The sequence below is a fragment of the Apteryx mantelli genome, chromosome 1, assembly GCF_036417845.1.
Source record: "Apteryx mantelli isolate bAptMan1 chromosome 1, bAptMan1.hap1, whole genome shotgun sequence".
Taxonomy (NCBI): Eukaryota; Metazoa; Chordata; class Aves; order Apterygiformes; family Apterygidae; genus Apteryx; species Apteryx mantelli.
In genome coordinates this window covers 197,004,777-197,017,055 of record NC_089978.1, presented here as the reverse complement: position 1 = coordinate 197,017,055, position 12,279 = coordinate 197,004,777, and the positions used below count along the sequence as shown (strand labels likewise).

Sequence of the window (12,279 nt, the reverse complement as noted above, 5' to 3'; positions counted from 1 at the left end):
CACATGCACTGTTTCCAATAAGGATAGAATACATCAATCATATTAGATAAAGCTCATTAATTCACATCATCTTACATTTGAAGAACAAGACTACATTTTCTCTTTGCTCTGTATGCATTTTTTTCTGTTTCACTGAACTGCATGTAACGTGAAACTTTCCATTATGCATCACTGATTATCTTCATTTGATTTAGCTGAACCCATCTTCTTCCATTCAGCAGGACAATGAGGGTATTTTTAATCTGCTCTAAATTGCACTTGTAATTTGTTCTCATATGATGAATCCCTTTTCCTTTTGTAAACATTTAAATAGTTGCAAAGCTAGTCAGATTGGATCATTTAAGATGTGCACATATTCCCAATGAACAGTATGTGTCCTTTCCCGGCTGTATCTTTCCCTCAAGACTTTTCCTTAGTAGTATAGGTACTCAAACAAATTTTTAGCAGATTATGTGTCACAGTCGTATCACCTCACATAAAAAGGTTGGAAATCCCCATACAGATGGAGAAGACTATTGCTACATGGAAATATATTTTCTCTGCTGATTCACACATTACAAATCCTGCAGATGATAGCACAAATCAGAAAAGACTCAAAAACACTCAGACTTAAAAGGTAGCTCTCCAAAATATTTTATGGATCAATTTTTCACTAATGGATGAAAAGAAAAATTCCTTTGCTGGGCTATTTTTAAGTACTCCTGAATGAATTCTACTGAGTGTAATACTGACTGATCTCTGTTGAAATATATGTTAACTACAGAGATATGTCTTTACTCTCTAATTAAGAGAGACTAAAAACTGTAAACCTACAACTAAGTGATTAGACAATGGTGCAGAATATAAAACTCACACAGAAAGAAAAATAAGGAATTTAGATTTTTTACCTACTGTTTGGTTCATTCTAATAAGTACTTTATTGATGTGCATTATTCTACTGTACAGATAAAGAAGTAAGCAAAATATGAACACCTCTCTCTTCATCCCAAATAAAGAAGGGGAGAAAGTTAGTACCAATACAAAATATATAAAGAAACAGTGAAGAGGAATTGTGTCAATAAAAGTAGGCAATACACATAAAAAGGGGTCAGAAAACCTTTGAGGAGGAACCTTACAAAGTTTCAGGAATATTTTTGCATTAGCACTGCAAAATGCAACACCGTCTGTATTTGGAGAAATGTACATGTGGACAGGAGAGAAGTTCATTCAAAAATGTCAGGGAGGTCATACCATTTATACAAGAATGTGAAAGAGGACATGGAGAGGATTAAAGAGAAATGGGCAGAACAGCAAATGAGCCTGCCAAGAGTCTCAGAATTTGGCCAATGTTAAATTTGACAATGAAATAGAACAATTTGAGTACTGGTGCATCAGCTGGAAACATGAAAGAGAAGCAGTATTTAATTATTTTATAATTACACATACCACAACCCTATTACCCCATGTAAAAAGAACCGAATATGCAATTGTTTTATCCAGCATTCAAAAGTTACAAAATGTTGGCATTTGCCCATGAATCCTGTACTCAGCCATTTTTCTGCACTACAAAAAAGCTTTTCAGTGCATTATTCCCATTCTGAATTTCCCGGTGGAATCCCACACCTTCCAAGTCTACAATGGCATTTTCCACATTTTTGGTCCTTCCTTTTCACAATATATGCATCATATTGATTGATTTGGAAAAAAAAAAAGCTTCTGAGGCAGAGGCAACTGTCCTGCATTATGAATAGAATACCAAAGTATAGACAAACCAAATGACTCGTACCAGGACACCATGGACGTCTGTGGCAAAATCCCACTTCCAGTACGTTAACTTCAACATGCTTTTACCCATCTCTCCAGCAACACATCTAAGCCAGCCTGGACTTTATGGGAAGGCTCTGCAGAATGGGTGGACACAGGTAACTAAGGAATCTTCCTTCCTCTTAATTTGCTGTGATGTTATCATGAAAGTGAGAACACTGCCAGTTCTCAAAGATCTTCTAATCATTAGCATTTTAATTAAAGTCCTAGCTCCTGGAATCATACAGCCACATGAGAATTCAAATACTTTTCTTCAAAGGACATCTCCTACCTTGTGCTCGTAGAAACAATTTTATCTAAAATAGTGAACTGTTAAGAGCCTCAAAATGCAATGAATATAACCCAAAATGCACATTTTAAAATCTCCTGTTTTTTACGAATTTTTTTTTTCTGGATTGATTTATGATATTTTAATGCTTAGTGCAATTTGAAATGCTGAGTCATAATGGAGATGCTAAGTGACCACTCAGTTCTCTAGTACCTTGGCTTACAAATGCATTAGTCCTGAGTGAGGAATGACTGTTTTATGTTGTTTCAGCTGTAGACAGCTGGCTGGCACAGCCAGGTGCACGTTGCTCAGTTTTCTTATTTGGCACAGTTGAAATAAAAACAGAACTCACTGAAAGTGACTCTTATGTCACTGATGTAATTTTTTTTTGCTATTGCAAAAATTCCCCAAATCTCATTGCTTTAATGGTTAGGAGTCGTCTTCTAATTTTCAGCTTAAATTAACACATTGCCAGTTTACACCCATTTGTTTTGGTGTCAGCATTATTCTCTAACTTAAATAGCTTTTCTGGGTCTTTGCTCTGTGATGCTCATCCAGGACCTAATTCATGCATAGTTCCACTCATCTGAGCCACAAGTAAGTCTACTGTGGCCAGTGTATATACAGCAATACAAACCTGAGTTGTGTAAAAAGAGAGAACCTGGTTCCCTGGGATTTTTCTGCAACAAGCTACCATTGCATGATAAATGAAATGAACAGTCCCAAAATCAAAGGAGGTTACAGAGAAATAAGTAGGCACAGACCATATAGGAATAGCCCCAATCTCTGTGTAGATGATGGATGGATGGGTTGTGTGGTGAGTGCATCATGTAACATGAAGCACTCCACATATCATAACAGCAAGCGCTGATGAGTAGGGTGGGAGTAGGGGGTAGCCTCCCAAGAAATCCCAGCCTGCCAAATTTGTTAACTATTACATCTATAAGTACCTATCAGAATAAGGGTTACAAGGGGAAATTATAGAAACAACCGACATAAACTTTGAACGAAATGTGTTTTTTTTTCAAATGGGGAGAAATGGATAAAACAGAGTTGGTCAGTTTGGGGATGGAGCTAGAAGATAAATTGCCTAGAGTAATATTAGGTCATTTTTATAAAGCCAGCTGTTACTCTGATCATTAACTAATTAGTCTAAGTAAGCAGCTGCTTTTCTTTTCGAGAAGTTTCATTGAAATCATGGAATTAAGCATATAAAGTGAGTGAAGAATCAAGTCTTTTTTTAGACATTGATTTAAAGCCTTAATTTTCCCTCAAATACTGGCTTTAGCTTTCAAAAAGCTTTCAGTTTCCTCTATATCAGCTTCCCCTGTGGAACACTACAATTTTTTAATTTTCCAAGGCTTTGACAGCTTTGAAAAATAGCATTATATTTGGAAAAGTAATTTTTTCAAATATTCTGATACAAAACAGTCTAAATCTCAATGAAGTTACTAAATCCTTCCATTTACTTCAGGAAAATTTTGGCTTTGGCCTGGATAACTTCTAAAAACCATAAAACTAGTCCCATTAAAGAACACATCGTGATTTGTAAGGAGATTTTAAATGAGTTAGCAGTTCTTTGTGAAATTCAGTTAGGGCATTTGCAGAAACATAGGTCTTCATTCATTAGGATACATTTGATTTCATTAATTTTTATACAACATCTTTTATTTACATTTCAAAGACCTAATCTGTAACACTATTTCAAGACAGAAAAAGTACTCCAGATGTCTGTTATTTCACCCTTTTAGAAGCTAGCGTTTAATCAAATCTTCACAGCTTTTACTGTTACCACATCTCAGCAAACAGATAAATAAGCAAGTAAAGATGTATGCCTCTTCTAATGCTACCTGCTTTATAATTCAGGCATCAGGCATCTAGAATTCAGCAGAATTCTTTTGACAATCTATAGCCAAAGTTATAATATATACACTGCTCCTGAAAACTCTCAATGAAATCTCCACTAGTCCTAATATCTTCGTATGAAACATTTATCTCAGCAGACACTGGATACTCATACAAATCTAGGCTAGGATTTGCCTTTGAAAAGTGAAGTAGAAGCTCCTGTAGAACATCCAGTATAGCACTGCATTTGTTATAGGGTTTCCCTTCCCATTATAATGATCTTCATAAAAGTTTTTAAAAGATATAAGTGTAGCTAATAGACTGAACAGCTATGAAATAAAACCAATTAGTAAATCCTCATAGCAGTGTGTTTGTGTGTATGTGTAAAACATATAAATCCTCCCCCAAAACCCCTTTAGATCACTGGAATAACCCATTTGATTTAGCAACAATACTAACACACTCCTAATGATTCTGAAGGAGTATAAATTTATTTCTTTATATTTAGTGTGCTAAAACTGAAATGCAAATTGCTGAATGCCAGCTGCAAAGTAGGATCTCTAATATTTCAACATCACACAGAGAATTTTCCAAGTAATTGAAGTCTACAAATTTAGAGAAACCTTAATCTTTAGCACTTTTCCAAAGTAGTAATAGCTTTGTCTTGGGAAACATAAAGGACTCTACAAAAACTATTGTTACATTGTATGTTTGACTGCATACTATACAAATCTAGAGAAATAAATATTGCTTATTATACACCCAATAGCCAAGTCAGGTCTAGCCTTTCTTTCAGCTGCTGAACCTGAAGCTACAGCATGAGCTATGGATTCTGGAGTCCCGACTTAAGCAAAAGCCCAGGTGCAGTAAGTCATTCGGCTGAATCACCTGGCTGTTCGGCACCTGGAAGACAGTCCAGAACTTGAAGTACTGGCTACCTTCACTGTATTTAGGAGACTTAGGCATCTGAGTGCAGTAACAAGCAACTAGCTTGTCCAAACAGCATTCAGCTGCCCAGGACAGCTCATGTAAAAAGCTGAGTATGGGGAAGCACATCTGAAATTTGTCCTCCTTTGGGAGCTGGTCTTTCAGAAGCATTACTAGAATCCTCTCCTGAGAGTGAGTGTCTGCAACTTTCTCCCAAAGCAACAAGCAGAAATTACTCTTTTTAGAACAGTCAGAGAAAAGGCAGCGGTAGTAATTTATGCATTGTATCCAGTAAGTGAATAATGAAATATAGAGAAGTAGGAGCAGGCATAAAAACTCAGATTTCCTCCTTTGGAATATTATCCTACTGATTATCCTACTGACTGTCCTATGTCCAAAAGTCTGAAGCAGATGCCTAAGGAATAGGAAGAGAAGGGCAAACTTACATGATATGTTTGAAAACCTCCTTGCAAACTCTCTCAGGTTCTATTTACAGATCCAAAAATTCCTGAGACAGGTGTGGTTTCTATCTGCTTAGCAACCCTCAGTGGGCATCTCTTTCAGGAACTTGTCCAGTATCTCCTCAAAACTTTTTGCTATCACAGCAACCTTTAGCAAAGAGTTCCACAAATCTATTGCCTGTTGCAGGAATAACTACCCTTTTATTTTATTTTTTTTAATTCTGGCTCCTACTGGCTTCATTCCTCAGAAGAGATATCTGTTATCACCCCTGTCGTCCTTCTCTTACTCTTTTCCAGTTCTACTGTGCCCTTTACGAGATGAGGGGATCATAAGCATACAAAATATGTAAGAAGTGGATTAGCTATGATTTTGTTGCTTTTTACTTTTTTTCCCCCAAGGCAAAATGCTTCAGCTTAGTCAAGAAGTCTGAAGAGTCCAGAACCTAATGCTTACAGACAGAAGAATTAGGTTAAAACCCCTTTCATTCAGAACAGTTCTGCCCTCTAGAATAGCTTTCCTTGGTAAAATGCTTCAATCACTGGGCAACAACATGAGAAGAGGGCACAGTCATCATCTCGTCTTAAATAGAAATAACAGCAGCACTTGGATCAGGGTTCCTGTTCTTACCAATGTGTATTTAGGGAAGCTTTCCTGATTTAGAGATCAGGGAATTTATCTGAAAGAATATTTGGATCTGGATCCCAATTCAACTTAGGAGGGAAAGAGGCACCGAACTGCATATAATAAGGTTACTTAACACAAATGTAGAACAGGTATTTCACTTGCCAGAGAGCTTCCAAGGAAGCCCCTAAAGGTACTAGTTGAGTCAGGGACACTTTTAATTAAAATTCTGGGTTCAGGTATCTAAGTTCCACCGGTATCCTCCTTTCAGTGCTGACTTTCCTTACTAGATTTAGCCACAGTAGTTTTGTCATCAACAGGACTTTTACAGGAATAAGGACTTTTGAAATTAGCTAATTCCATCACTAACTACTGGAGTCTTCTATTAGTAGTGAAAAATGCTGATTTCTAGGGTGAAATATAGCTACTTCTGGTTGAACAAAGAAAACCTAAGTCCAAATATGGGCAAAAAGTAGCTAAAAATAGGAGCTTCTTAGAGCCCTGTCACATCTACAATAATCCATGATACTTTGGACAGTGCCAAAGTTTTTCTTAGAAAGTCTGCTATTTAACTTTGACCAAATGATCTCAAAATATCACCTTGTGAAGCAATTGGATAAAAAAAAAGTAAAATATACCTACATCCCACTTCTAAAATCTCCACTAAATCATTCATTTCCACCTGAGACTCAAGACTGAATTGACTGGCATCAGTAATTTGTATTCAACAGGCAACCTGCACCATACCTTCCTACAAAAGTACTCTACCGCCAACAATTCCTCAAGAACCTGCTGGAGCCAAGTTTCATTTATAGCCCTAACCTCTCTGAAAAAAAAAAAAATGCTACTTTTCATTAAGTGGATTTTTCTTATTTAATACTGTAACTCTTTTTCTTCCTGTTGATTTATCTCTCTATTGCAGAACCCTTGACATGTATTCAAAAAGGTAACTTTTGTCTTTATGGGAAAAGAAGCTTATTGAATAGCCAAAGGATGTCTCATACAGGAAAGCCACATAAATGGTGCATGAAGCTGTAAGAATCAAGCTGTTAAATGGAAGACCGGGGCTCCGGAACTAACTCAGACTTCCAGGCCCTAGGGGGAATACTGAGAAGCACTGCACATTTGAAGAGGAATTGAAATTGTCAGCGAAAGAACAGAATCTGTTCACCCTTAAGTTCCTAATTAGACAATTCATAGTGAGAAGTGACCACTTAAATGATGAGCACAGAAGATGAAGGAAATTGCCTTCCTTAAGAAACAGGCAAATGCCTGCATTAATAAATTAACATCCTTATTTATAATCCAGATTATAACTCTAATGGTTTCAATTCACACACACAATTGGCACAGCAATTTTATATTTATTATTTTTTCCAGGAATTCAGACAGAAGAGTATATTTAAAGGAAAAGTAATGCCAAATACAACCTAGAAAACTTTCTTTTTATATTGTGTTGATTAAATGTTGAAAATTGCAGTTTTAGCTACTTTAGATATGACCAATACACTAATGTGCTGAGTAAATTTTCACTGAAGTTAATTTTTAAAATGTCACTAATTTCTGCACAACTTTTCATATCTGCCAGTATTTGAACTTATGTTCACACATATGCACAACTTTATGTTGTGGCATATATCAATCTCTATGATACCAAAATGCATAACATCAAATATAGATGGTTAAAATAGATGGTTAAACAATTCTAAAACTCTATTTTTTTTTAATCTCATATGTTTTAGATATTGCAGGACTAAATTTCTCCATAGGAACTAAGTAATAGCAAAAGATTATCATCCTAGTGTAAAATAAACTACAGCATTAAAAGTAATATACAGTAATTCCACTCTGATGTAATTTAGCTTGAAGTATGCTGAAGTTAATATCTGACCTGCAAAAATAGTATCAATATATGAGGTTAGAGATAAAAAATAGGATCTGATCCCATGTTCCTTTAACAGTCCAAAGACGTACTGAATCCAAATGTGCCTGCATGAGAATGAACAGAATGTGTGAGTGGATTTAGAAAGTGCAGCCAATGCTGTCCTTCTATTCACATTATTATTAATTGGGGCCATTCAATAAAGAGTAGAGAAGTTCATTTTCTTGTTGGTAGTGAAATATATGCTGTCTGCTAGCTTAGAAATGCAATCCTAATGTCAGCTGTATAATAAAAAATAGAACATTTAGGGAAAAAATACTACTTTTGTCTGAATAATGTCACGTTACTGGGATGCCAGAAAGAAACTGATATTGAGAGATCTTTTCTAGACAACAAAAACTTAAAGTGCTACACTACTAATTGAATAATTAGTAGAGTTTAATTAGTTGCATTTGAGATGTAAAAGCCTGGCTGAGGTCAGACACTGATAGCAATAAAGTGTAGATGAGATAATTTTGCAGTGACTTTATATGTTGGGGGGAAATCATCCACATCTTTTGCTAGTGAGAACAGAGAATATTTTTTAGGCCTTATCTAAATATTTACATCTCTCTGATTCAAATTTAGCCACATTTATAATGTAATTTGTTAAAACATCTTCCTGTTTCTAGTAACATTTTCTTGCCTGTGACAATTCATAGATAATCTAGTTATTGAAAAGACTTCAGACATTTTTCCATAAGTATAATAAGACAAAATCTATGAAAAAGATGTACCCCACTGACTTTAAGTCAGTTACATGGAGCACATCAGTAATCCAGGACAGAATTTCTAAGAGTATCTCCAGCCTGAGATACCTACTGGATAAACCTAATTACAGATTCATATATTTCTCATTAAAAATACAAATGTAAAAAAGTAAGTGAACTGTCCACAAAGGGATTTTTTTTCTTTAATCTTAATAAGAGCAATAACTTCACAGGAAATCTCTATTCTATTCGGGAGCATCCCCAAATAACCACACTACTCATGCCCTTACTTGTGACTGAATAGCACCTTACTCCACAGGTTGTCCCATTGAACTTCACTGACTGACTCTCACTGTGAATGCTGAGGTAATACTCTACTCCGCAAATAATTACATCAGTGCTGCTCTTAGCTTCAGTAACACAATGGAGGAAGATGCTATTCATAACTCAGGAAGGATATTAGAATCAGGCCTCTAAGCATTTCTTCAATAATACAGAGAACAAACTGTCACTGTCTTGTCATTCCCAAAGGAACTTTTTTGCCTTAGTCTACTCTAATAGGTTTTTCTTCGGTAAGGTTGATTTGGCCTTCTTGTCTTGTCTAAACACATATGAGACTGAGATTATCTACAATAACAAAATAACAATAATAAAACTCTCAAACAGATTCATTAGAAAGAATCTCCTATAAGGCTTACAAATTGCCTTGCTCTCTTTTGGGCTGAAACTCTCAAACTAGTAAGCGTAGTCTCCAGATGCACCAGCAGACTGTCACACTCTTCAGCAATGACCCATTCACAGACCCCTGATTCTGATGTGACATGATTTCTTGCATACCAGAAGTACCTCATGATGAGAACTAGCCTGCCCAATACAGTCTTCTTTTCTCACCAAGCCCTAGGAACCATAACACTGTCAATATGCAATCATTTTATTTTTGTTATGAGAAAACAGAAGGAAATTACTTCAAATCCTAAAAAATATTTAATCTCATGAACAAATAGTGTCAGGTGAGAGCATACTGCGCTATGGGGAGATATTCAAAGAGGAAGATATTTAGATGAAATCTGATTAAATCTGTCTAATAACCTGTACAGTGCATCCATTCTTGGGAACAATCATGTCATTGAACACACCAAGCAGTCTAGCTCATGAGTGTTCAGAATGAACCACCATTGAGACCAAATCATCCATCACATCTAGAAAGGGTGTCCCCTTCAGGTCAGGTCTGAAAACAATAGTGTATCAGCGTAGAGAAAAAAAATGTAGCAGCAGCTTGATTATACCTCATGTGTGAGTAAAAAGATGTTAGTTTCCCATACTGACAATCTTTTAAATTCATGAGTATAACATACATAAGCACACCAAGTATTTGAATATTACATTATACATAAACACCTCATCTCTAAAAAGACATGAGATGAAATTACTAAGAAAACAGAAGTTTCATTAGAAAAGTTATGTTTGTGTCTTCCATAGCTTAAAAGATGGTAGGATCATATGAACATGAAAGTTAGGCTCCAATACAGAATCATGTTGTATTACATTACATCATAGTATGCTGACCTATATCCACACATTTTCATATACCTGTGCACACATATACAAACACCTGACAACTTCATCCTTTAAATAGGCTTGGGGATACATTTGATTTTAGCAAACAGGCTGGGAACACAAGAAAGACATTATGAAAACTTATCAAAAGTTTTACGATAGGTCATTCTTTACCAGACTACTATAAGAAAAGTATATTAGTGTATGTTTCCAGATTTCCTGGGTTTAGAAACACATAAGTTTAGAAACGACATTAAAATGCAATAGGACACATCAAAAGTTAGTAATGCCTTTATAAGGATCATACATTTTCATTACAGGTCAATCACATTCATCACATTTAATGTTGAATTATTCCATTAAACTTTAGGAAAGGAGATACAAACTTTTTTTCACATCACAACACATAAAAAATAGTTTCTACTAATTGGCAGAACTAATATGAAATTGCTTTCACTCTTAGTAACCCAACACCAATCTTTGTTTATAAAGCTTACGGTTTCAGAAGCAGCACCACCTATTGGATGAAAAATGTAGGTTAGTATCTACTTTATCACGAGAGACCTATTGTAAAACAGGTTTTGTATACAGTGGGCTGAAGATCCTAAGTTCCTCGTACTTCAGTACTAGCAAACAACTAATATTTTCTGGTGATCAATTTGATAGAAGCTCATAGGTTCAAAACAAATATTCAATACAATCCAAAGCCATCACTTAAGCTCTTAATATTTATTTGACAAAGTATTTAAGACTGCACTTCCAACAGCATCAATTGACTCACAGGGATATATATAACACCGAATAACAGAACGCTGCACGGTTTTTAGGATGGACTCCAGTTGCTCAGATTTGGATGAGTTTAAAATTAATTTGGCTATATTAGTAGTCCTCTAAAATCAGTATAGGAATGCATATTCTATACGGAATCTGTGTCCCATGTGAATGAATGAATGAATGAATCGTATTTTGCTTTTAAACGCAGCAGGTATATCTCGTCTTAGGGCAATCACTGACTTCACCAGTTCTTGGAAAGCCTGAAATGTTGCACCCATCACCGGTTCTCTTCACAACTGTTAACGCAAAAGGCTAAAGTAAAATTTCCCACCCCACGCCCGCAGAGGCAGGTGAAGCCCGATGCCGGCACCGCTTGGCAGGCTCCCCCCTCCCCGGGCTGCGCGGCGGCGGGGCACGGGGTGCGGGCTCTGCACCCGCGCACCCCGCGCCGCGGCTCCCCGGCGCGGCTCCGCGGGCGCGCTCGCCCCGCGGGACCTTCCCGCAGGCCGCTGCGGCCGAGGCAGCGGGCTCGTTCCAGCCCACTCTGTCCCCGCCGGGGGCGGCACGGATGTCCCCGCATCCAGGGAGCGCGGCAGCGGCAGGCGGAGGTAAAAAGGGACAGGAGAAACATTCCCGTCCATGATGCTGGCGGTGTTTCCATGGTGCGAAAGCGACGGTGATTGCGCCTGGATCGCTAAGCAAAAGGCGTCAGAGGGAGAAAGCCCCCTGGAGCCAGAGGAGAAAAGTTGGTTGGAAACGCAAAGATTAATTCATGCAAATCTCACTCACCCACTCTGAGGATACAGACGAGCTGGATACAAGCAACCAAACGCCCTAGAATGAGCATGTCCAAATCGTCCTGTTCCTCCGCCGTCCGCGCGTGGGTCCGCCGGCCCGTCTCCCCGGCTGGCCGTCTCGCAGCCCGCCCGCCTCCCCCCGCAGCCGCGCCTCTGCCCAGGGGGAGCCGGCCCCGCCGCCGCGCCCGCGCCCGCGCCCGCGCCCGCGCCCGGCGGCCGCCCCCACGCCGCGGGCGGGATCAGCCGCGCTGGTGCTGGCGGGGCCGCGGCTCAGCGCATCGCGGGGGCTCTCGCGGGGGCCGCCCTGCGCCCGCGGCGCCGATTCACCGCGCGGAGCGGCCGCGCTGCCGCGTGCGCGAGGGCGTGCGGGGGAGCGCGCGCGGGGGGGGGGGCGCGGGGGCGGAGATCGCGCGCTGCTGGGCGGGCAGCGGGTGTGTGTGCGCGCGTGTGAGTGCGTGTGTGAGTGCGTGTGTGAGTGTGTATGGGTGTGCGCGCGTCTGCGCGCGCCGGCTCGCGCGCGGATGGGAGGGGGCGTGAGTCGGGCGGGCTCCCCCGGGACACCCGTCCTCCTCCCCCCATCCAGCTCATGCGAAG

General features: G+C 39.0%; 1 protein-coding gene across 1 annotated transcript in view; it reads right to left on the bottom strand.

Annotated features, from left to right (window-relative positions):
- PTPRZ1 (protein tyrosine phosphatase receptor type Z1) overlaps positions 1–11,737 on the bottom strand; it is a 140,182-nt gene extending 128,445 nt beyond the window's left edge. The window contains exon 1 of the mRNA XM_067289962.1: positions 11,678–11,737. Within this exon, the coding sequence (XP_067146063.1) occupies positions 11,678–11,735 (58 nt within the window). The 5' untranslated portion in view covers positions 11,736–11,737. The remainder of the gene's footprint in view (positions 1–11,677) is intronic.
- Between the last annotated feature and the right edge of the window lie 542 nt (positions 11,738–12,279).